Raw genomic sequence first — 26912 nt, forward strand, 5'->3', positions numbered from 1 at the left:
TTAGCCAACATTACATTTTTGATAAGGTCTGTTGCAACCTACATGAAAAATAATATTGGCTTGGACAAGCTTGTATGATAAATTTTAAAATATTATTTTTTCAAATTATAAATTAATAATTATTATTGATTTAATGATAATAAATAATAACTCAAATGATTATATTGATAACACCTTTATTATTTTGTCAACTCCGCTCTGTAAACGATTAATTTCAAAAGTGCGCGCCAAAAACTGTGAACCAGAATTCGATTTTCGTTCGGAGGGAGCAAGTTGTGGTGCACCCGTCACGTGGTTTCTGGTTACTGATCACTTCGCCGAAGCCGTACATGCACCGCAACCTCCCATGAACACAATCATTATGAATTAATATTGCTGTTATATGAATATATTATTTATATTCATATAGTAATCATCATTATGGTTTATCCCTATGGTCATTCAAAGCAATATCTTTGTATATAGTATGTATTGTTATTGAGGATAAATAATGAATATGAATCAATAGTAAACATTATATATTTATAAAATCATTCATATTCATACAGTAATCATCACATTGTGCTGTTTATCGTTGTGCTCGTCGAGAGCAGCATTGTCAGTAAACGTTTGACAGCAGAGCTGGCAATAGACAAGACTGTGCTGGCGAGTGATGTGTTTCTGCATGTCATTCTTTTCGGCAAATGTTCGCGCGCACACTGCACACACGAACGGACGCTCGGTGGTGTGCACACGTCGCACGTGCATTTGCAGGTTGCCTTTTCGATTGAATGTCTTGTGGCAGTGCTCGCACTCGAAAGTGGCCGAATGTTGCTTTATGTGCTGCTTCAGTGCGTTGGCGCTTTTCAATGACTTGTCGCACATTGTACACCTGCCAATAGAATTTCACAATAGAAAAAATAGAATTTCACAATAGAAATTCACAATATCGAGTCGTATAACGATGGGGACTCTTCGGTTCCAGGCTATATACTATGTATACTTTAATAAAAACAATATAAAAACTTGTAGTACCCTTTATTAAAACTTTAAAATAGTTTAACGACTAGTTTCGACCATAGATCATTGAAGTGATTTTATGTATACTTTTTATACAGGCTCTACTTTGTAGAGATGGTAAATTTTCAAATGGTGAAGTCGTTGAGTTTAGTGTGCCACAAGGATCCATACTTGGACCACTTTTATTTATGATATACATGACTTACAAGTTTGATAAGCAATTGTCACATCGAAAACCAGCCCTAACTTTTTGCCGACGATCTAGGTCTAATAGTGAATTGCTCTAATAAACAAAGGGTAGATACAGTGTTTGAGACAAGCACATTTGCTATAAGAGATTGGTGTGCATCAAAAGGTTCAAGCTTGAACCTACAAAAAAGCAACGATCTACAGTTCAGCTTCAACACCAGGTCCACCGACATAGGCTCTCTAAAGTTCTTGGGTTTTATGCTGGACACGAATTAAAATTGGTATAGCCATATAACATACATAGCTAGGAAGCTGAGTAAAGGTTTATTTGTATTGCGCAGGCTGAGACTTATTGTGAGCCATGATGTTTTAATGAGTGTCTTTGTCACCTAGCTTATGGCATACAATATTGTGGGAACTGTTCTACAATTATCACAATTTTCAGACTGCTGTGGAGGGCTGTAAGAATGATCTGTAACGAACCACCCCAAGCTTCATGTAGAGCACTATTCCGTAGATTGAGGTTATTGACTCTGCCTCCACTTTATGTTTTTCGTGTTGTTTATGTGTTAAAAAGCACCTGAGTAATTTTAGAGTAAATCGTGATATTCATAGTTACCCCGCAAGAAGCAGTCTTAATGTTAGATTGAGAGTAATCAATATACAAGCTCTCAGAAAAATTGGAAATGTGTCAGTAAAGCTATCCAATGAACTTGATGTGGAAGTTCGAACGATGAACGTTCCTCAATTCAAGACTCACTTGGGGGATTTGCTACTGAAAAGGTGCCTGTATTCTGTGAGAGAGTTTTTTGTCTGACCAAAGCTAACTGTGATATATTGTTAATGGTGTTAGGCGTCTTGGTGTCTGCTATTATTATATTGTATTACTAGTAAGTAGGTAGCCCGTGCTTTGCAAGGGTCTATTTAAGGGTCTATTCACGAGAAGGTTACAAAGTCCATTTCTCAAGGATTAGGTGGACCCCCCATTAGTACCCCAGGAAAAAGACTCATGTCAGTTGATAGAGCTAATAAATAACTATACAGGGTATGGATTTGAAAAAAATCGTTAGAGCCGTTAGTGAGAAAATCGTGAAAAACATTGTTTTTTAGTAACTGTCATTTTACTCAATAATATTACGGAGCTCCTGAAATTTTCCCAGAAATGAGACTCATGTCAGTTGATAGGGCTCATAAATAGCTATCCATGGTATAAATTTGAAGAAAATCGTTAAAGCCGTTTTCGAAAAAACCGTGAAAAACATGGCTTTTTAGTCATTATCCGCCATTTTAACTCAAGAATATTACGGAGCTCCTGAAATTTTCCCAGAAATGAGACTCATACCAGTTGATAGGGCTTATAAATAGCTATCCATGGTATAAATTTGAAGAAAATCGTTAGAGCTATTTTCGAGAAAAACGTGAAAAACATGGTTTTTTTAGTAATTATCCGCCATTTTTTCCGCCATCTTGAATTGAATTTTATTGAATTTCTTATTGTCGGGTCCTCATGGTTTAAGGACCTTAAGTTTAAAATTTCAAGTCAATCGGTTAATTATGAATGGAGTTATCGTGTTCACAGACATACACACACACAGACCAATACCCAAAAATCATGTTTTTGGACTTAGGGGACCTTGAAACGTAGGCTATAGAAAACTTGAAATTGGGGTACCTTAATTTTTTTTGGAAAGCAATACATTCCTTAACTATGGTAGTAGGGCAAGGAAAGTGAAAATTCGAAATTTGAAAATAGGCCTATAACCTCGGTTAATGAAGAATCTTTATGCAAAATTTCAAATCAATCAGTCCAGTAGTTCAGACGTGATGATGTGTCAAACATAATTTTCCTACATCACGAACGTGTATGAGCCAGCTCTTTCCATTATTATAGTAAAGATGATTGATAGATGGATGATTTATCAGTCAGTATCTTTGAATGAGAATAACTTTTGAACGGTTTGAGAAATCGGTGCGGTTTTGATGCGACAGAAAATCAGTTATATTTATTCGAATAGGATCCCCAATCATACCTATCATCTAGTGTCCCTTTTGAAAGAAAAGTTCAGGTGCTTCTATACAACAACTGGAAGCATGATAAATTGGAAACTTGACGTAATGAAATCTTGTAGAACTGAAAATAGGCATAAATAACCATTCCTCAGTTAATTAAGAATCTATATGCAACATTTCAAATTAATCAGTTGTGTCAAACATAATTTCCTATTCCTTACGTGTATAAGCCAGTTCTTGCCTTTATTATAGTATAGAAAACTGAGTATAGTACATTATAGCTGAAGAATATAAATTATTACTTATTTTATTGTGATCTATTCATGTTTTTCTTATGGAAATCAATGATAGGCCACATCTACACGAAGACTATGTCCAATTAATTTGTACTGGTGGCAAAATTTTACATTAAAAATGATTGATAAAATCCAAGTTCAATTGTAATGAAAACAAATGCCTTCAAAAAATAATTGATAATAATACGTTTCGAGGGAAAAAATTGGGAAGCATCGGGATTCGAGCCGAGGAACCATCGCTCCGTAAGCTAGCGTTTTACCGTTGCGCTACACTGTCGTTCGAAAATGATAGTCTTGTAACAGCATTATAACCTCCTCATAAAAAACACACTTTGGGCTGCAACAATATGTAGCCTATGGAACCTCATGTACGGTAGCATAGATGAATTTGAACATTAATTCTGAAAAATCTAGAAGGAAAATTGAAATTTGGGCTTCCAGGTGCACGAGATTGATATTTTTAGAATCTATGTGCAAAATTTGGAGATCTAAATCATTCCCGTTTTTCCGGTATGCAATCCACAAGTTGACATGTTTTGATGCGAACAAACGAACAAACACAACCCTAATCTCTCTTATACAGATTACTGTTACTAATTGTATTGTTGGACCTTTTCTAAAGCATTACGTTAAGTTTATTAGTATGGAGAATATACTTTGAAGCTAATCTTGCTATTTCCCTAGGAACTTTATTCACCACTCTACTAACACAAGCACTTCACTATGGTCTCTCACATTTATTAAAAATCTTACAGAAGCAAAATATTTCATCGTTATTCAAAATATGTCTTCTGCTGAAAGAGCACTGTTCAGAGCTGTCTTATTCTCTATCGAGTCTTCCATTTGATCCAATACTAAATTGGCAGTTGCTTTACTCAAACGAAAATGTTAATAAAAATTATTCTTCATTCCAGAAATATTATTTGAATGATTAGTTATCTGCCTAATATTTCTCACTTCTGGAACTAATATCACAATTTCCTAGTAATCATCATCTTAAATTTTATTGAAAACTTCAATCGCACCCTTAACATTACTCTTTTCCCTTTCTACTAATCCACAAGAACTTAAATTTTATCGCCTACAGCAGAATTTTTTTTTATCAACACAGCCTTTAAATATATCAATTTAAACCATATTTTTTGGTTAAAATCTCCAGTTTTGGTGTTTTTAAACATTTCTAGAGTTCAAACTTGAGACTGAGTTGAAACTGATAAACGGAAACTGAGAAACGGAATTGCTCAGATTTTGTTTACCTCAAACTTATACTGTACGAACGGGCGTGAATAAGGTGTATTTGACTTTATAATTATCAGGTTTCTTGACAAAGGAAAAGTTAAATATATTTGAACTAACTTACGGATATTGTTCATTTTGAGAGTGAGTTTGTTGGTGTTGGCGCTTGAGTGCCTCGGAGGAGAGAGCCTTGTCGCAGATGTGGCAGAGGTACGGCTTGTCTGTCTCATGGGTTGTCTTTCGGTGATAGGCCAGGCCGGAACGACCCGAAAACTGTTTGTCGCAGTCTTTGCATTGCAACAGATTTTTACTGACAGCAGCCGGCAACTGTTTTGATTCTGCAAAAATGAATGATTGATGAATACTTTATAGTGAGTGTTGCAGAGTTGAGTTAACGATGAGTTGGGGTTGGACTACAATAAAACCAATTGTCAAGCCTTCGAGTACACTAGTAAGCAGAAGCTAGAATAGAAATCGACTACCTCCGAAAACTGAAGGCAACTTCTTTCATCAATTTTAAAACAAAAATCCGTGACAAGACCTCCCATCATTTGTTGCCCATCGTATCGGTACTTGAGCTTGCTTTTGCAAAACAATGAAATAAAAACACATACCAATTGATAAAAATTTATTGCAGGAGAAACAATAAAATTCAGTGACACTGAATTTCAGAATGTCATAGCTGCAGATGAAAATTCCATCAAGTAGAACTGATTCTGATTCTTCAGTATTTCTTATCAACTAAAATTAATTCTGATGACATCCTGAATTTGGTCAGTTTTGTTGATATTAAGAAATGTTGGTTAGGCGGAAAAATAGAGAGAAAGTCTGGTTGATGAGAGGGGTAAATGAGATAATTAAGTGGCAGGGGAGAAAGTTTGTAAAGGGGGAATTTCCACAATAAAATCATTAGGGTGTGGGCGTTGTATTGATGTAGGTGAGTGAGGATGTTGTTTGATTGAGTTTTTCGATTAATAGATTCCAAATTCTCCAGTCAGTGCCCTTTCATAAAATTCAAGTATTTTTTCACACCTTTCTAAGGTCCTAGAAGATGTAATTAATGTTTTGAGAAACTTCACCATAGGTTGCTCATCCTCTGTCTGTAACCAGATGTTTTAAGTTGTAATTATAGATTAAAATGAATAGTAAAATGAATAATGTATGAAAATGTATAATGATAATATCATATTATGTCCAGTATAAGATATTTTCAGTTCAGATAGTGTCCAGTTTCGCAAGTCATATCTATATCTCATTTAATGTAGGTCAGTCCTTTACTTCTATACCCTTAAGGTACCTTTCAATATATACCCTCAATTAATTTTGGGGACATCCTGAATTTGGTCAGTTTTTCTCGTATTGAGATATGATGGATAAGTGGAAAAATAGAGAGATAGCCTGGTCGTTGAGAGGGGTAGATCATACCTTTTAATGTATAATGAAAAATGTAACCTAAATTTGGGAGAGAAATAGTACTACGAGTATCCTTAGTTTTTCTCTCCCAGTCAGTCCTCTCTTGTATAAATAATAAATGATTAATAATGAATAATGTTATAAGAATAATTTACTCTATAGCTATAGAAAAAACAGAGAATAATTTAGAAGGGTTACCTGAATCAGCGGTTTTTGAAGACGTCTGGTGTTGTTTTCGGTGGGAGAGAAGAGCTCCAATGGAAGGCAGACTGAGTTGACAGACGCCACACTTGAAGGTGCGCCCCACCTCGTGTCGACGCATGTGCGTGCGCAGGTCAGCGTGGCGCGCAAACCATTTGTCGCACTTGAAGCACCTGTTCACAAGCAAGCACATTCCCAATTAAAGTGGTTGAGCCATTTCTATTGGACTAAGCGTCATGTACCCAGAACCAGATCAAGAGCTAAGGCAATACTCACACTACCACAACTCAAATCGCGAAACGACTCCATACATTAGCGCTCCACATGAGTGATTTGTCAACTACGATGACAAAATTTCCAATTAGGAATCCAAACTAAATAATTCTAAATAATACGAACATATTGCCATTTTAATAAAAACTAAAACCTGACTCAATCTTTCCTCAGAAAAAACCTAACCTCAAATGATAAGACAATCACTGTTTAGATTTTTAGCCGTTCGTGAAATCCAGATCAATCCATTGGATACTCGCGACTGAGTTTCCTTGCGATTCGACATGTTGGTCGCAAAGAGACGTGAGACTTGACTATCATGTATGCTCAATAAAGTGAGGTTAGGATTTGAAGTGGAATAGCGAGAATAAAAAAGAGAACACATTCAAATTTATTGTAAAAGAAGTGAAATTACCTATTTAACATTATCAGAGGAAAGTTTGATTAAAATAAGCATTTTAAATGAGTCAAGTTGTAAAGTTTGAAAGATGGTTATTCGCGACTGGAGTCGTACGATTTGAGTGGTGCTAGTGTGAGTAGTGTATAAAGGTGGGCATTGTGTAATATTCACTTCAAACTGACAGCATTATTAATAAGAACAAAACATTAATGCTTCCCATTCAACCAATTCTGACAGTTTAAATTGCATCTCACCATGGATAAACAAACTGAAAAACGCAAGAGTTTGAAATGACAACTATATTGAAATCCACTTTTCACACTGTCAGCATTCCTTATAAATGACATCTATACTTCCTATTCAAACAATGCAGACAGTGTCAGTTTGAAATTAATCTCAGTTCAGGTAATTTAACTGAAAGTTTAGTAGTTTAGTAGTTCTACGTTCCAAAGGGTACGCGTAGAGGTAGCTTGAGTTTAAATAGCAAAAGATGAAGCAGTACTTTACCGAAACTAAAATTAATACTGGGGTCATACTGGAAAGATAGAGTTCGAAAGAAAATAGGTTTCTAGGATGGGTTTGGAATGGTAACTGACCGAGTATTTAAAAGAAACTTAAATCAACTGAAATAAATATTGCGGTCATAAGAAAGGAAAGAAAAGGGCTTGAAATGATAACTGTTCAAGCATTCAAATGGAAAGAAAATAATGCTAGCCTAGTATTAGTAAATTTGAGATTGTATTAGCATTAGTTGAAATGATATTTATTCACTTTATTCTTTATTCATTTATACAATAAGTACATTATCGAAATAATAGGGAGAGGAAAAATAAGGTAACCTTGTGTTTTCCTCTCCCAAATTAACACATAGTTATAGATAAAAAATATTTATTATTATCATAGTTACTATTCATAGAAATAGGTTAAGTCTTGTAGATCTTCAATTTACAAAAACATTTCAATCTTCAAATATTTTAACAAAGATATTAGAGTCACACTGGAAAGGTTGAATTTAAAGTAGCAACCCTTCATTTAACATTACTATTAAAATATGAAGTGAATTAGACTTAATTTAAAGAGCAATCCACCAAAGTGTTGGAAACTCACATTTAAGCCACACTTGAACCAGTTCGAACCATCGAACAACTGGTAAAACGGTTACTGTCTATTTGAGCAATTGTGTCTTTTTAAAACAGCGAGAATCGGTGCGGTGGGGAACAAAACGAGCGACTTACCGGTTTTTGGACAGAGAGCCGGCGCTTCGGTGTACGAGAGAGTGCTGACGCAGCAAAGCGCCACTATGGAACACTTTGCCACAACTACGACACGAGTAGGGCTTCAAACCCAGATGACTGTTGGTATGCTCCAACAGATCGGACCTAAAAACATCACTTGCTTACAAATATGACTATTATTGCACCAATTACAGAACGCACAACAGGTTACTTAAATCCAAATTCATGGAAAAAAACTGGGAAAAAATTCATATGTAACTCATGCAACAAAGTATTACTTTCAACACTGTACAAAATGACTAATGGACTGTCATTCGAGTGACCCATGATCGTTTCACTTTTTATGACGAGTTGAAGAGCAAGCAACGGAAAAACATTAATAGCCATAATCACTGACAAATAAATTTTCTATTTCCAATTCATTAAAAATATAAATCATAATTCAATTAAACTAAACCTCAGTGCAGAGGGTCGCTATATTTCTTGAAATTTTCTGACATCTTATTCGATACTATTTCCATACTTACATCCGTCAAATTTAATCTTTTATAAAAACCAGGAATAAAGTACTTGATAGCACCGATCCTTATGGAATACCTATGGTAATGTTACCAGGTTGACTTAGTGCCGGTTGCACAAAAGCTGGTTAAATTTCACGAGAACCAATCAGAGTAGCCTTCTTTTCGAAAAGGCCTTCTCTGTTTGATTCTTGTGAAATTAATCACGATTAAAATTTAACCGGCTTTAGAGCAACTGGGCCATAATGTATAATCCTTTTTTTTTGCTGAGGGTGATGCCCACATGAGCTCTGGCTTGTGCGTGGGTAATGAGGCGGATGATAATGAGAGATGAATGAACCAACAGTTTCAAGTGGGTTCCGAACCTCCGGGAAGCGATTTTACAACTCATGAATCATATTCAGAGGAATTGGCTAAAGCGGTCACACTTTCAACGGGAGTACAAGGCGTACGATTCTAAACTTATCCTAAGAGACAGCTTATCAGCATCAAGACGTAAGATACCGGAAAAACGGAAATGATTTAGATCTCCAAATTTTGCACATAGATTCTAAAAATATCAATCTCGTGCACCTGGAAGCCCAAATTTCAATTTTCCTTCTAGATTTTTCAGAATTAATGTTCAAATTCATCTATGCTACCGTACTTGAAGTTTCATAGGCTACATTGTTGAGCCCTAAGTGTGTTTTTTTTATGAGGAGATTATAATGCTGTTACAAGACCGTGTAGCTAAACGGTAAAACGCTAGCTTACGGAGCGATGGTTCCTCGGTTCGAATCCCGATGCTTCCCAATTTTTTTTGTTCTTAATTTTTTCCCTCGAAACGTATTATTATCAATTATTTTTTGAAGGAATTTGTTTTCATTACAATTGAACTTGGATTTTGTCAACTTGTGCATACCGCAAAAACGGGAATGATTTAGATCTCCAAATTTTGCACAAAGATTCTAAAAATATCAATCTCGTGCACATGGAAGCCCAAATTTCAATTTTTCTTCTATATTTTTCATAATAAATGTTCAAATATCATTTATGAGACATACTGTTTCATACGACAAATTCACAAAATCATATGATAGAAATAATAATAAAAAAAAAACAGCTGTTCTATTATTGCTTTCTACTTGATTCCACTTAACCTCAATAGAATTGTTTTGATAATTGATAAATATTTTCAATAATATTAATATTATTAATACAATAATAGTAATGTTTTGAAAATTTGATAATAAATATTTTTATATTTATTTCCTCCAGTCCGGAAGGTGAAGAGTTATGATCTCAGAAGACTGAAGGATCCTGTTGTACGGCAGATGGTGAGGAATGACTTGAATGAGAGATTGAGAGGGGGTGGAGATCTGGAGAGTGTGGAGGGGGATTGGCAATTGTAAAGGAAACAGTAAAAGGTATAAAAGATCAATACCTAAGAAGGGACCCAAGGAAATGTAGGTCATGGATGACTGATGAGATACTGGAACTTATGGAACTGAGGAAGAGTCACAAAGACAATCTTGTTGAGTATAGAAGGATACATACTATCATTAGAAGAAAGATCAGGGAGGCCAAGGAGAGAGAAAAGGTTGAACAGGGTCAGGAGATAGAGCTATATCAAAGTCGCTATGATAGCTTCAATGTCCATCGTAAAGTAAAGGAAGTGGCTCGGAAGTTCTGTTTCAACAAAAGTGGTCGATTAGCGGATGTACACGGCAATTTGGTGATTGATAAGGATGAGAGGAAGAAGGTGTGGGAGCAATATTTAAAGGATTTATTCCATGACCTCAGAACACAGCAGCCTGTCTTTGAAAATGACACCGGACCGAAAATTCTCTTGGAAGAGGTGAAGGCGGCTATGAAACAGATGAAGGATGGAAAGGCAACGGGACCGGATGAAATATCAATTGAATTGTTGAAGTTAATGGATGAAGAAAATATAAAGACAATAACCGAAATTTTCAACCACATTTACTCAACAGGAAAAATCCCAAATCAATGGTTGGAGTCAGAGTTCATTGCAATTCCAAAGAAGTCAAGTGCAAAAGCCTGTGGAGAGTTCCGAACAATAAGTTTAATGAGTCACATGCTTAAAGTGTTTGTGAAGTCATTCACAAAAGAATTTATAACATATGTGAAGAGCAAATTTCACCCAATCAATTTGGTTTTGTAAAGGCTGTGGGAACAAGGGAAGCTCTGTTTGGTGTGCAGGTTCTGTTTAAAAGATGCAGAGATGTGGGTTGTAATGTTTTTGCATGTCTGATTGATTACAAGAAGGCCTTCGACCGTGTTCAACATGAGAAAATGATGGATGCCTTGAGAAGAACTGGGATTGATGGAAAACACCTAACAATTATAGCCAACTTATATTGAAATCAATCAGCCGTTCTCCGAGTAGATGGAGAACATACAGAACAGGTGAAGATCCTGCGAGGAGTTAGACAAGGTTGCATACTATCACCTATCATTTTCAACCTATATTCAGAGCACATTTTCAGAGAAGCACTTGAACATATGATATCATTGTGTTCTCTGAATCCAAAGAGGGCCTGCAAAAGCTGATGAATAGGATTGCAGAAACGACTAAAACCTATGGACTTGATATGAACTCAGCCAAAACAAAGCTCATGATCATAAGTAAAGATGGCATCCAAGGAGCGGAGCTGTACATTGATCAGACGAAAATCCATAGGGTCGCACAATACACCTACCTTGGAACTATGATTAATGAGTCATGGGATAATTCTCAGGAGATCCGGTGTCGGATTGCAAAATCCAAAAGTGCTTTCATAACAATGGGGTCTGTTTAGAGCTGTTTAGATGTTTAGATGTTAAGATGCCATGACCTCACCTTGCATACAAAGATTCGATTACTGAAGTGCTATGTGTACTCAGTACTGTTGTATGGTGATGAATCATGGACTCTACAGCAAAACACAGTAGCAAAGCTCCAAGCATTTGAGTTATGGCTGTATAGGAGAATCCTGAGGATACCATGGACTGATAGAATTACCAATCAGGAGGTGTTGAGGAGGATGAATATGACCCCAGAACTGGTTAACATAATAAAATTCAGGCAGTTGCAATACTTTGGCCACATAATGCGCAATAAGGACAGATATGAGCTATTGCAAAGCATACTGCAGGGCAAAATAGAAGGCAGGAGAGCCCCGGTCAAAGAAGAATATCCTGGCTGGCCAACCTGAGAGCCTGGTTTGGAAAAACCTCCATTCAATTGTTCCGGAACGCAACTAACAAAGTCATCATAGCCAATATGATCGCCAACGTTTGAAACGGACAGGCACTCTAAGAAAAAGATTTTTATTTTCACAAACTCTGTATAATAATTGACCGAGCGAAGTGAGGTCTAAGATTCAAGTCGACGGTTTGGCATTTCTCTTAATGTTTAAATGTTTATATGTTGCGCATTTACGGCGAAACGCGGTAATAGATTTTCATGAAATTTGACAGGTATGTTCCTTTTTTAATTGCGCGTTGACGTATATACAAGGTTTTTGGAAATTTTGCATTTCAAGGATAATATAAAAGGATAAAGAAGCCTCCTTCATACGCCAATATTAGAGTAAAAATCAGACTATAGAATTATTCGTCATAAATCAGCTGACAAGTGATTACACAGATGTGTGGAGAAGCCAGTCTATTGCTGTATTTCCATAAGGTCTATAGTTTCAATCAGGTACTTGTGGATGAGAATACTGCGTGAGGTCTACTGTTTACTACTGCCTACTGTGTACTGAGGTCTACTGTCAAAATAAAAGGTCAAAATACTTTATTGCAGCAGCTAATTGAGAACATCAATTGCATTACAAACGTCAATGATAGATTGAATCATAATTATATCTAATAGAATACCATTAGAAATCAAAGGAGAGGAAAATTTCAATAGCTTCAAAAGAAAAATTAGTCATTGGTTATTCAGTATTGGGATACAAAGTAGTGAGGAACTAATAGTAAGTAGGATTTAGATTTAAGTAGTATTCTTTTTAAATAAGGAAATTTATAGGTAGAAAATAGTACCTCGGTTTAGTATCTTTGTACTAGGTGATGCTTAGAGTAATAGATATAGTTTTAGATTTTTTGGAATTTTTGTATTATCTGTTGTAGCATAAATTAGTATTAATTTGATGATAAAGATACTGACAATCCATCTATCTATCATCTTCTATTGGTACCGTACTATAATGAAGGAAAGAACTGGCTTATACATGTATACACGTGTAAAGGATAGGAAAATTATGTTTGACGCATCATCACGTCTGAACTACTGGACTGATTTACTTGAAATTTCGCATATAAATTCTTAATTAACCAAGGATTCTTATAGGCCTGTTTCCAATCCTTCTAGATTTCATTACGTCAAGTTTTCAGTTCAAGTTTCAAAATGGACACTTGAGAAGCACGGTTTACCTGCTAGTCAATCTTGGTTTGCATCTTACCTTGATCGGAAGGTTTTATCACAAGTTGAGCAAACATGCTTCTTTTTGTGGGACAAGGCACGGTGAGTCCGTTTATGACAAATGAGGCCTTCAGCGTTTTTGAACTGGTTACCACAAATTTCGCATTGAAACACTGAAGCTGTAGCATGCGTAGAACAATGCAAATTCAACAACTTTGGACTTCTGAACTTCTTATCACAATACCGGCAAATCATCGTTGTTTCCTGTGAATTTAGAAATAAAAAAATGTCATAATTTCTTAATGATAAAACCATTTCACTTATATATGGATTACTTGATTCAAATAGAAACAATATAATAACTTTTGATACCCTTTTATTAAAAACTTAAAAATATTTTAACGACTAGTTTCGACCATAGGTCATTTCAACTTAAAAATTACCTATGGTCGAAACTAGTCGTTGAAATATTTTTAAGTTTAAATAAAAATGTACTAAAAGTTTTTATATTACAAAGTTTAAAATATAAAAGTTTTTAAAGACAATAAGAAGCATACAATAGAGTCATATAATTAAAATATGAATAGAGCTCATAAACCAGTACAGGCGATTGACAAAGACAGAAATCATTTACGGTCAAATCAATATAAGAATATATAAAATAGCCTACAAGTGCATTAACCACTCAAAAGAAAAACAAAAAACATTAAAATAATAAAACAAACTTTTCATAGAGTACATTTTTAAAATGACATCACCACAGAATTCAATTTGTCAAGGCATCTCATTGTAGAGAATTAGCCCCAAAACTATATTACCGGTATAAAAATGCATGATTTAAAAAGGAGATGGAAGATCAATGTATCCTCCTTGTGCCATGAAGTGTATAATTTCCTTAAAATTATGTACAGTACACTTTTTTCTAACATTAAGATCCACATTTAATGTATTCAATTGTCGAATATTCATTATTTAGTTAAAACTTTTTTGGCAAAAATATTGGAACACTATTGAGTGTTGGAACACTACTGGGTTGAGCCAGATTACTTACATTTGTTTCCATTTGGTCTTCATACATCTCATGAAGTCTTATATTAGCATTCCTTGCCAGAGTTACGAATTGGTCGCATGTATCAAGATTTGAGATGCACCCTCTACAAATCTCGGTTGGCAAACAACTAGTGCTTTCAATCTGGGTACAAGAAAAGAACATATCGATAAAAAAATGAAAGAAAATTCTACTTACTTGCGAATGATAGAATGGATGATCAAGCTTTATCATTGTAAAATTTTCAATGGAAACTAAAAAGGCGTTTCCTTGCCCCTACAAGAATTTCAGAAATGGTCTCTATAAACTGTTCCATACTAAAGTGCAACATTGTAGAAAAATATAAATTGACCTTAATTCTTAAACAGTCTTCTATTTTCCTAAGAAGTCCCATCTCAACAGCAGAGGGTCCATATAGAGATGTCAAATCTGATTTCAACTGGCCACAAATTCGACACAGGCGTTTATTGTCAACTATTGTTTCTTTATAAGACATTGTATCACAGTTTTCATCCACGAAAAAAGGACCAGAATCTTTTCCCGTAATCAAATCATCACCAGCTGAAACATGCAAAAATAATAAGACATCATTAAATATAATGAGATTCACTTTAACCAATCAACATTTTTTATAAATAGCATTAATGCTTTCTATTCAATCAATGGTTGAATTTAAAGTGAATCTCATCATAGAATTATAGAAATTGGCGAAAAATGAGTGACAAGAGAATTATAATAATGGGCTCAAGTTTCACTAGAATCAAACAGCACAGATGTATGCATTATCACATAATTTTTTGTAATATATACTTTTAAAATAGTTTTCCTCCCGCACAAATACACTCTTGAAATTTGTGTTGGAGATTCCTCATCAATCGTAGCAACATTTCAACTGGAATACTGGGGATTTCATTCTGAATTATCTGTTTAATTCAAGTAATTGTATTAATTGGTTATTTGTCGAGTTGTGAACACTTTTGATTTGAGATAGCTCCAAAGAAAGAAATTAGCAGGCGGACAAATCTGTCGATCTATGGGGCCAAGGAACGTAACCAAATCGTGAGGTGACATGGTTACTAAACAATACTCACTCGCACAGCTGTCATTGACAGCTTTGGGTCCCAGAGGAATCAGGTTGGAGTTTAAGCTTCAAGGGGGCTCTTTTCGGAGCTTCTTCCCTCGCCCCATCTCAGGAAGTACTGGATCCCCCAGCCACGGGTGCTGGTTTTCGTGGTGAAGGGAAAACCGCCAACCAGGGGGAACCATAGCTAACTATGTGATGGCTGTGTGACTACATCCCTGGAAGTAGCCTGGCTTATAGGTGAACGGCTGGGTGAAGGCTCTAGACTATAGGAAGTTCATGGCTCGACCGAGTCTCCTGAATTCTCCGTCTATGGGAGTAGCTGGGCACAGTGAAGTCTGTACGGTGGAGTTTCGGGTTAGCCAGTGAGAGACCAGACCTCAGGGTCTCAGGCAATCTCTGGAAAAAGCAGGCATGTGAAATTCCTATGCGCCAGACTGTAGGGCTCAGACTGTGGGACTCGGGTAGCGCCTCCGTCTCTGGAAGTAGCATCATAGCGTGTCGAAAACCTCTCTCATTGGTGCTTCTTTCCGAAACGCTCGCGTCCCATTTTGGACGCCTATGGGGTGGACCCGTGAGTTCAAGCGCCCACCTTGGAGATGTATACAATTGGCAATTAATTACAAGTATTTTTCCTGGCCTGTAGACAAGTTAGAGGATACGTCCGTGCCCCGACCAAGCCCACATACCGCCGGAACTGCGCAGTGCTCCGACCGAGGTGCACGGTCAATTGGGGTTGTTCTACTGCATGCAGGCTAAACTTCTCTAGGATACTTGCCTACCGACTTGGCAGTGCTAATGAGTAGTAGTTCTCGTGTCACATCTCACAGGATATGCAAAAAGCAAGTACCCACTTCGAGGTGTGGCGTTAATCATATTGTTTTTGACAGCTGACATTAAGTGGATGTCGCACACAATTCTATCAATAATTTCAAATGGATTGGAAATTTAAACAAAGAATTCGAAATGGAAACCACAATATTCCAGTTGAAATTTTGCAGTGATCAAGGAGGAATCTTCAACACAGATTTCAATAATGTTTTCTCGCAGGAGGAAGACATCTGAAGGAAGAAAATTTCAACCGATGATAAATTTAATTAATGATAAGTTAACGATAAAATTAATGAAATTAATTTTTATCCGACTCGTAGTTATTTTTCAATTAATGATTATGATCGTCAATAAGAGACATTTCGAGCAGAAAACATTATATTTTCGACATGCTAGAAACTTTTTTGTTTCGAAAGATAAGTAGGTGGTTGAAGCAAGAAAGTTTCTCAGAAATAATTGAAATTATTTTTCCAATTGTCAAACGTACTCGGAAGAAAGTATTTTGGCCTCTCAGGTGTTTCAAAGTCAAGGATAGCGGCTGAATGGTGTGCCACCATATGCTATCAATAGCTATCAACAAAAACAAAATACAGAACGATTGAAACATTCAGCAACTGAAAGCCACATGATTATAAATAGTGAAAATGACAAACTCGTCTCGAATAATCCAAGCAGTGTTACATTACAGCCTTTCTAGAGGCAATCAGCTGCTTGCGTTTGAAATATTTCAGTCAAATTTCTTGTAAATTGCCAGCCTTCAGCATAAAATTTGGTACACAATGCATACCATGCAGCCGCTCTCCTAACTACTAGTTGACCGAGCGAAGTGAGGTCTAAGATTCAAGTCGACGGTTTGGCATTTTTCTTAATGTTTAAATGTTTGAATGTTTATATGTTGCGCATTTACGGCGAAACGCGGTAATAGATTTTCATAAAATTTGACAGGTATGTTCCTTTTTTAATTGCGCGTCGACGTATATAGAAGGTTTTTGGAAATTTTGCATTTCAAGGATAATGTAAAAGGAAAAAGGAGCCTCCTTCATACGCCAATATTGGAGTAAAAATCAGACTATAGAATTATTCATCATAAATCAGCTGACAAGTGATTACACAGATGTGTGGAGAAGCCAGTCTATTGCTGCATTTCCATAAGGTCTCAGTTTCAATCAGGTACTTGTTAGACAGTAGACCTCAGTACACAGTAGACCTCAGTACACAGTAGACATTGTAAATTTGTATTTTTGTGTGTGAATAATGTCGAAAGGCCTGATGATGGCAACCATTGGTCCCTTCTATTCATTCACAGGGAGTGTCATACACATACAGCTAAAGCCTATCACTTCGACTCTATATTGAGCGTAAATAATAAATCTGCTCTGAAAATTGTAAATAATCTAAATATATCGGAGTCATGTTATATGGAAGTCCCCTGCATTCAGCAGAGGAACGGGTATGAATGTGGAATCAACGTTTTAATTAATGCAAAATTTATATTGAATTACTATTGTGTGCCTGGTATTGATAAACCTTTTTCGGATTGGTATATTGAGTCCATGAAGAATATTAATGTGAATAAGCAGAGTGCTGGAACTGAGCTTTTGACACCTCCTAGCTCTTCTCCTGTTCCATCCCCCTCACTCACTCCAAATTTTGCTCCAGCCCCGTCCGACTCACTTATCCACTCACCTTATTCAGTTGAAAATATGCGATCAAATAGTTCAAAGTCATTACTTAAGCATCCTAAAAATTTCAAATCCTCCACCAGCCTAGGAAAATCCAATTGTGAGGTGCATTTTAAAAATACAAGGAAGCCAAGAAATTCAGATCTAGAGACCAACAGTCGTTCCAAGCATTCTGATAGTGGTAGTAAAATAAGAGTACATCACTATGCTGATAGTCAGGGAAGAGATGTCTGCAAAGAGTTCATTAGGAATTCCAATAGAATCATTGGAAAATAAAAATCAGACTGATCTAAGACTATTTGACCTTTCGAGAGCTTTCGACACAGTTTGTCATGAAGTTCTTCTGAAAAAATTAGAATTTTATGGTTTTGAAGTATCTGCTAGCAAGCTTATTCAGTCTTATCTGAGAGATAGGTTTCAGAAAGTGGTTTTTAATGGTGTTGAGTCTAATTACTTGCCGGTTCGTTATGGGGTACCTCAAGGTTTAATATTGGGCCCAACTTTGTTCATTATATATTATGTGAATGACATGCCTAGTGTAATTGGACCCTCAGCCAAAGGAGTTTGTGTAAGTACAAAATCTACGTTGGAAATCAATAGAATCAGGTCCATAGAGAATATTACACTAATGATTGAGGATTGGTGTAACGCAAATTTACTGTGTTTAAACTTAGATAAAATTAAGAGTCTTAATGTGTCTTATGGCAACAATAATGATTTGAATGGTCTGAGAATGGTTAATTTTCTTGGTTTTAATGTCGACTCTAGGCTGAATTGGAAAGACCATATTGATAAAGTGGCGGGTAAGCTGTGTAAGGGATTGTTTATGTTAAGAAAATTGAGAACAGGAGTAAGTCTATCAGTGTTGCGAATAGTATATTTTTCTCATATACACAGTTATTTATCTTATGGAACAATATTGTGGGCTTCCCAAAAATATAGTATCAGATTATTTAGACTGCAGAAAAAAGCTGTGAGAATAATATGTGGTCTTCCTTCAAGAGAACACTGTAGGGATAGCTTCAAATTGATTGAAATTATGACACTTCCTGCTGTGTATGTTTATCAATGTCTGAATCATGTTAAGGTAAATTATAACTCCTATGTTCAGCAGGGTATGTGTCACAACTATAATACTAGAGGTAAGAATAAACTAGTCTTGAGGTTTTGCCACTATGCAAATACTCAGAAAACTTTCTATTACGTTTCTCTGAAACTTTTCAATGCCTTGCCTGAGAATATAAAAAAATTACCATTAAAATTATTCACGAATAGAGTTAAACGATTTCTGTTGAGAAATCCAATTTATGAAATAGAAGAGTTCTATGACGTAGTTGACAATATGCTTGATTAGCAACTAGGTACTCTCATGGGTGAACTAGTCATATGATTATGTCTTATGAGTGTGTTTTACTTATATTGTTATGAAAATAAGTATATTTTTATGTTTATAATTTATTGTAATGACTTCCTGCTTGTAATAATTATGATGCAATCTATCATTGACGTTTGTAATGCAATTGATGTTCTCAATTAGCTGCTGCAATAAAGTATTTTGACTTTTTATTTTGACAGTAGACCTCAGTACACAGTATACAGTTGTATATACGTCGACGCGCAATTAAAAAAGGAACATACCTGTCAAATTTCATGAAAATCTATTACCGCGTTTCGCCGTAAATGCGCAACATATTAACATTCAAACATTAAAACATACAAACATTCAAACATTAAGAGAAATGCCAAACCGTCGACTTGAATCTTAGACCTCACTTCGCTTGGTCAATAGAATTACTTGGAGACCAAAATACGATTTTCCGACTACTTTTGTCAATTAGAAAAATAATTTCAATTATTTCTGAGAAACTTTCTCGCTTTCACCACCTACTTATCTTTCGAAACAAAAAATTTTCCAGCATATCATGTTTTCTGCTCGAAATGTCTCGACATTGACGAACATAATCATTAATTGAAAAATAACTATGAGTCGGATGAAAATGATCCAGACATCAATAGAAAGGAGACATTCTCCCCGTTAATTTGATATAAAATTATTACGCATTACGACACCCCATGATTCTGAGAGATGTGATATTCAAAAGAAAAACAAATCGTCGCGATGTTTTCAATTTTATTATAAAAGTTAAATTTCCTTTTAATCCTTCAACCCTGAAGCTTTTTTAGTACTACTCGGATATCGGGGATGATATTCTAGATCCAATTCTGACGTTGAATTGGAAATTTGAGAGAGGTGCAATTTTTCAGGATTTGGCAACCCTGTGATTTCTTCGGATGGAGGGCCAAGTCTCAACTTATTTTACACAAACTATAATAAGGAATTTTTATCGTATTTAATGAATTATTTTCTCAAATGAGCAACAATTTGAGATTTTTGTTTAGACAAACTGTGAAATGGAATATTGTAGTTCATCATGCTCTTCTTTTTCTTTTACTAGAAAGAGCTGTGACAAAATTCATATCCATTATCAATAACACTACATAATATAACATGATGTACATCAATGATTTTTGTGCGTTTGTGGTACTTTTTTATTTAATAGAAATAATCTATAATCAATTTAATGGCAGATAACCCAACTTTGTTCTGAATGTGCGATTTTTGAAATAACGACCTTGTTGTGCATCCACAGTCGACCACGGATTTTCAGCCATCTTGAAATTCAGCCCGACCCGGTCGCGGTCGACGTTAGAAATAGAATCTTGGACTGTTGAGATTGGTGCAATAGGACATGAATCTTCATGTGTGCTGGCTGGTGATGCTGCGGCTGTTGTTGGCAGTCTGCTGTTTGATGAAGGCACTGCTCCTACCAACAAATCTGTAAATATAGTGAATTAAGCCATTGCACTAATACTGGAATTTTATAAACAGAGGTTTCAAAACAGTTCATATTATTTCTCATCATGATTATCTATAATCCGAGAGATATTATTTTTAACGTGAAGAGGGAAAACCAGTTTCTCCTTCCACAGTTTGTAGCATGGACAGAATGGAGGAGAGGAGTGAAAATGATGAACAGAATTGGATGCTGACACAATAGTAAGGAGAATGCTTTTAAAGGAAAGAGTATCGGGTCTCTCTGTCTTCGAGTGAGAGCCGTGTTAAAAGTAATATCTCTCGGACTATAGTTTTTCGAATGAAAGCTATACATTTTTGAAAATTATTAGTACAGTTGTACAGCACTTGCAAACAAATTACTTCTTTGAATAGCATTTATTTAGTAACATGATTTATTTTCAGCATGTCACAAAAGTTATCATATTCATGAAAGTAGATAGGTATCTAAAGTTTACTATGATCCAATGAATGTAGAATAGATACATTGCTATGATCTATAGAAACTATAGTCTAAGGTGGGGTTTAAACCATCGGGAATTGAATCCAGGGGTCATAGTGTCAGTCATTTGCATAAATCTATAATATAATTAAAAAAGAATTGGCTTATACACGTACCGGAAAGGAAATTCATGAATGACATATCATCACATCTGAACTGTTGGACTGATAAACTTAAAATTTTCCATATAGATTCTTAATTTACCGAAGATGGTTTTAGGTGTATTTTGAATTCTTAAAGATTTCAGTAGGTCAAGTTTCCAGTTTGTCAAGTTTTTAATTAGACTCTTGCGGAGCACGGGTTACCTGCTAGTATATAATAATTTTATAGATTACTACTATTAAAAGAAATTAATTTTTGAAATTGGGATTTGGTTTTTTAGGCTGGCCGCTAACGGTTGAACGAGCATGCACATACACAGTCGACTTACATTGTTTTGTCATTACAGCTGTGATCATTATAAATTGTATTCAATGGTTTATTTACTGTTATTGATTGTTTATTTTATGTCAGAAGCCTCTCTCTGATTTAGTGTATGTGCATGCACACCCAACCATTAGTGGCCAGCCTTATAGTTGTATTTTTTGTAAGCTTGTGTGAATAATTAAAAAAAAAGTGTGAATGATTTGATATTTTTTCAATTTTATTATTTATTATGAGATAACACACACCTTGTTCCAACTGTTCTGTTTGTACCACAAGCGATTCTTCAGTCTGACGGTCATCTACAGTTGACGTTGACGCTTGTTTCTCGTCGTCTGCTTGCAAATGCTTCAAAGAACCCTGTAAAGAACATTGGTCATCAAATAAACTTCCACATAGGCCTACTAACGACTCGAATTTGCAACTGTAAAAATGAGTGAAGATTGACGAAATTGTCATATTTTGGCTTTACGATAGAGCTGCTTGAAGTGAATTTCTAGATAAAGTATAGTAATATGACAAACACCGACAAATTTGAATTGAATTTATTGCAGAAAAAATTGAGCGAGGTCCGCGACGCTTGGCGCTCTAAAGGATCATCCTAGTAAAAAATATACATATCGAGTGACCTGGCTGGCCCAGGCCTGATGTCATAGTTTTCAGGTCGCACCTGATTACACATGACCTTTACACTACATTTACGGCAGCCTGGACCGACAACTTGACGTGTCCAGTGACCGACTCAGCCAGGGATTCAACTCGGGACCAATGCATTTCAAATCCAACGTCTAATCCTGGTAAAAAGAAGGTTTATTTCTTAAAATCCTCTGAAACTATAAAATTTACCTTGAAGAGTCTACATAATTATTCTTGAATACTTAAACATAAAATAATTTCTAAAATATACTTACTTTCTTGAAATTTCTCTCTCGTAATCTTTGAAACCTTGCCAACCTCAACAGACTGGCTATTGTAACTTTATTGCCATTTCTTGGAAAAACCGTAGGCACATAATCTGGATGTACAGTGGCTTCATTTTTCCTTTTGGTAATGAAATGGTCACTGCAAACTCTTGAATGCATAGTAGGCCGCCAAGGAGTTCCATCAGCCCTGCAACAAAGTCACTTGTGCAAGTCACTTCACCGGCCAGGTTAGCTGTAGGCGTTGCAACCTTCAGTCTGCTAGCGCTACCTGGTCGTGGTCTCGCATCCCGTCGGTAGTCATAAGTTATAGTTCTGGGGTAACCAAACATCTTTTTAAAAAGAAAACTTTATTTTCAAACACATAATTATAAAATATACATCGAAAAAGAGTTAAGTGCTCTCGGTGAAGTTTGGCAGTAAACTGACTAAAAGTACTATGATCGAGCATTACAATGGAATACAGCGTCAGCAATAATATTAGGTGTTACCAGATGTAACTCCTCCCCCCTAAGAGTGAAGCTGCCCTCAGCTTCAAAGAAATAAAAAACATATATTATATTTAAGTATTATAAACTAAGTACATTGTAGTCTGGGGCATTTTGTTCTGGTTCACGCTGTACAGTATCATTTTCAACTTCAGATTCACAACACATTAGGTTACAAAGTTTGTGCCAGATAAACAGCCGTTTGAGAAATATTATAACAATCAATAAAATTACAGTAAAAATAAGCAATAGAATAATACATAGGTTTCGATTATCGGTCAGAGGTAACTCATCTAGAACATCAAGTTTTTGAAAATTTATATTAGCAGTATGTACTTGATCAAAGTTGAAGTTGGATAGTCGTTTTTTTACTACAAATTCAGTTGGAAGTACAATTTCGTTTTCCCAAAATATATTTGGTTTGTAGTAACCAATCAGTGTTTCTGAGCTATTAATTTTCAACAATTGCGTTTTCTTATTAAGAAAAAGAGTAATATTCTTGTTCACATCAGTATTCAGAACCATACATGTACTAAAATTAAATAATATAAAACTATCAACTATTTCTACATATGTTATGAAAGAATCTCCGTCTTTCAAAACTACATCCGTCTAGATTCCTATCATTTAATAATTGCTCAATACATATATCATTAAGTTTGCTTACTGTACTACAATAATAATCATCATAAATGAGTTCACAATTTCCAGAAAATAATTTGTCGTTTCGAAGAACAAAAGAAGGATGCGCAATAGTTGTTAAAATTTCGTTACCAACAATGACAGGATAAGACAATAGAAAAAACGTTTCATAAACAGTTGATAATAGCGGTACTTCCACAAAATATGAAATATGGTCTTTAAATAATCCAAAATGTACTTTGCTTAGTTTCCATAACACACTAATTTTATTTGAAATAAAGCTGACATTTGAGTTTTTTTGTAGGAGAAAAAGATCATCATGAGAAATAATAGAAGAATGGAGTATTTTCAATTTACAAAATTCGAGACTAGTTACAATGTCAGATATTTTATTATTCAGAAGCAGGAGCGAGTCGAATAACAAAGAGAATTGCTGATTCATTTCCATTCGGTTGGATTCATTGAACAAAGAATTAAAGTAATTGCTGATTTTTAGATTATTCGCTCTGATTACTTTCATCTCATTATTGAATTCGTTAATTAATTTCTGATTTACAGCAAATTGCTTGTCTACATTGTTACTAAGATGATATTCATTAGATTGGACTGTCTGCAAAATTTTGTCATATCTTTCCTTATCATCAGCATCCATGTTCCCAGTGATCCACGAAATCGCGGATCCTAAACCATTAAAAAGACCTCTTTTCTGCCTATAATCAACTGATTGAATCTCATTTAATTTATTCTTAGTGTATTTCAAATTCAATTTCATCATACTTAAGCGACTCTTATCAATATTATTCCTTTTAGCGAGAAAATCAACAAATGTTTCAATATTACTTAATTCTAAACGTAAATCTAGTATTGATATTATGAACATAGGTAAAAGTTTCATTAATTATATGAGAATTCTGTATCTTGATTGGAGCAATACCAGATGTTCTGCTCAAATCTACCATCTTATAAGACGTTGCTGGGGCCAGCAACAGGAGAATTAGGGGCAGTACCATCAAGTCCTGTAACAAATAAATCCTTTTTCTTACCCTTCACCGGTTTTTTAGGCCGTTTCATTCTGTTAGGGTGCAATTTAAAAGGGCGTTTTTGGATAGCTTTAGGATTCCTTGCTAATTGCTGTGTTGTATCGTAATTTACTTTGATGAATTTCGGTTTTGTTTTCTTATTAAATGTCGATTTTATGTGTGGCTCGTTTTCAATTTCAACATTCTTCTCACGATTAACATTCAATTTCTCAGTACGTTTTTGTTTTTCTTCTTCAATTTTATTCTTAATCATTTTATGCACTAGGTTGACTTGTTCAAGATACTGTTGGGACAGTTGTTCAGTTACTAATCTTTCTGTTATTCCGTTTACAAAAGGGTTATTCGATATTCCCTATGTTATTTCCATAGGAGACATTTTCAAGGTAGAGTTTAGAGTATTATTGAAGGCAATTACCGCTAATTTCATATTAGTTTCAGTAGTGTTGGTTTTATTTTCAAGTTGAATGGCATTCAGAATTTCAATAAGTGTAGAATGAGTCCTTTCTACCAAACCTTGCGAGTCTGGGTGTCCGGGAGTAACGTAATATGGTTCAATGCCATAAAGTCTCAGGAAATCACGTAGGCTTGCATTGTCAAATTCACGTCCGTTGTCCATTTGTACAATTTTGGGTATGGGGAAAGCAGAGAAATAGTCGTCTAAGCATTCTTGGATATCGACTTGGTTCAAACTTTTTATTGGATGGACCGTTAGCCGTTTGGAAAAACAGTCAGTCATCGTTAAAAACTTTATTTTGTCATATTGGAAGCAATCAATCTGTATTTTTTCGAACGGTGTTTCAGGAGTGGGTGTGATTTTATAGTCAACTCGAACGGGTCTCCTGTCATATTTAACCTTTAAGCAAACAGCGCATTTATTAATGTAACCAGTCACGTCCTGTAGCATTGATGGCCAGTAATATTTACGTCGTATTTGATTATAAGATTCATTGATACCGCGGTGGAATGTTTTACCCTCATGATAATTAGAGATTACCTGTTTTTGTTCATCAATTTGTGTCACATCTAAGTTCATTCTTTTATACCGTTTAAGTTTGATCGAATCAAAAGTCTCTAGCAGTACGTTCTTGAAATTGTTAAAAATCGGTTCATACTCATCGTATAGGGCTCCGGCACGCGAGCAGAAAACTCCATACTTTGTATTCGGTTTCAAATACTCTATACATTTGTCCTTCATGTCATCGTAATCATTAGCATTCCTAAAAAAAAATAATCAATCTATTTTTATCAAAAATCTTAATCAAGCGAGGGGTTTGGTCACCTCGTTCAAGTACTAATTGGTTATGTTCTACATTCAGAATCTTATCGTCATCAGCAATAGTTACTTGCTCGTTTGAACTCTTTCGAGAGTGTATTGTGGCTAAACTGTTATTATCATCTTCACGTTCATTACCATTTTCATTATTATTTACAACATTTTCATAATCAATATCACGCACAATGTTTTCATTAGCATCATTATTTACAACGTCGTCATTTCTATTATCAATACCTATAATATCATCATTATCAGTTCCTACGGCCGGGTTATCTATTTGTTGGAGAATTTCATCGAGGGAACTAACGTCTATGGAGGGAGCTTCAGTACGAGTATTGAATCGCAGCAATTCGTCCACGTTAATATAATCGAATTCATGATCAGGGTTGTGAGCACTATTATCAAAACCGTGAAAGCCATCTTCTAGACCAGTTTCGTGGGGGTCAGTAGCAATATTCGCAAACCCGTGAAAGCCATCTTCAAAGCCTAAAAAATCATCTTCATCATTTTCCATCATGTTAACATTATTAGGACGAGACAGAGCGTCCGCTACGTAATTGGTCTTCCCATTTATGTAAATAATATCAAAATCAAATTCCTCTAATAATAGTTTCCATCTAATGAGTTTCGAGTTCGGTTCTTTGATGCTATGAAGCCACTGGAGAGGCTTGTGATCAGTTTGAATGAGAAACTTACGTCCGTATAAATAAGGTCTGAAATATTTACAGCACCAGACAATAGCCAATAACTCTTTTTCTATGGTGGAGAGGTTGATCTCATGTTTATTCAAAGTTCGCGAAGCATACGCTACTGGTAGATCTTTTCCTTCAAAAACTTGGGATAATACCCCTCCTATAGCATAATTGCTCGCGTCAGTCGTGGCAATGAACTGTTTAGAGAAATCAGGGAGTTGTAATATTGGACTGTTCTGTAACATTGTTTTCAAT

The 26912-nt window shown here is 35.4% G+C and overlaps 1 protein-coding gene across 1 annotated transcript; it reads right to left on the bottom strand.

Moving 5' to 3' along the window:
• Positions 1 to 501: 501 nt before the first annotated feature.
• Positions 502 to 25899, bottom strand: LOC111045759 (zinc finger protein 354B). The gene is made up of 11 exons (XM_039425752.1): positions 25802 to 25899; positions 22511 to 22709; positions 21848 to 21959; positions 20454 to 20657; positions 14579 to 14787; positions 14230 to 14370; positions 13219 to 13442; positions 8253 to 8396; positions 6342 to 6517; positions 4855 to 5068; positions 502 to 871 (listed from the first exon to the last, which is right to left on the bottom strand). The coding sequence occupies exons 1-11, from the start codon at positions 25882 to 25884 to the stop codon at positions 541 to 543; spliced, it is 2037 nt and encodes a 678-aa protein (XP_039281686.1). The 5' UTR covers positions 25885 to 25899; the 3' UTR covers positions 502 to 540.
• Between the last annotated feature and the right edge of the window lie 1013 nt (positions 25900 to 26912).

Source organism: Nilaparvata lugens, chromosome 4, assembly GCF_014356525.2.
Source record: "Nilaparvata lugens isolate BPH chromosome 4, ASM1435652v1, whole genome shotgun sequence".
Classification (NCBI taxonomy): Eukaryota; Metazoa; Arthropoda; class Insecta; order Hemiptera; family Delphacidae; genus Nilaparvata; species Nilaparvata lugens.

What these genes read in the sequence shown, in the direction of transcription:
- LOC111045759 (XM_039425752.1), bottom strand. Translation starts at nt 25,884, where the DNA reads ATGAAGGACAAATGTATAGAGTATTTGAAACCGAATACAAAGTATGGA. An exon ending in GATAAAACCTTCCGATCAAG is followed by an intron (nt 8,397 to 13,218) that starts GTAAGATGCAAA and finishes TGATGTTTTTAG; the next exon opens with GTCCGATCTGTTGGAGCATA. An exon ending in TTCAAAAACCGCTGATTCAG is followed by an intron (nt 5,069 to 6,341) that starts GTAACCCTTCTA and finishes TCATTTTTGCAG; the next exon opens with AATCAAAACAGTTGCCGGCT.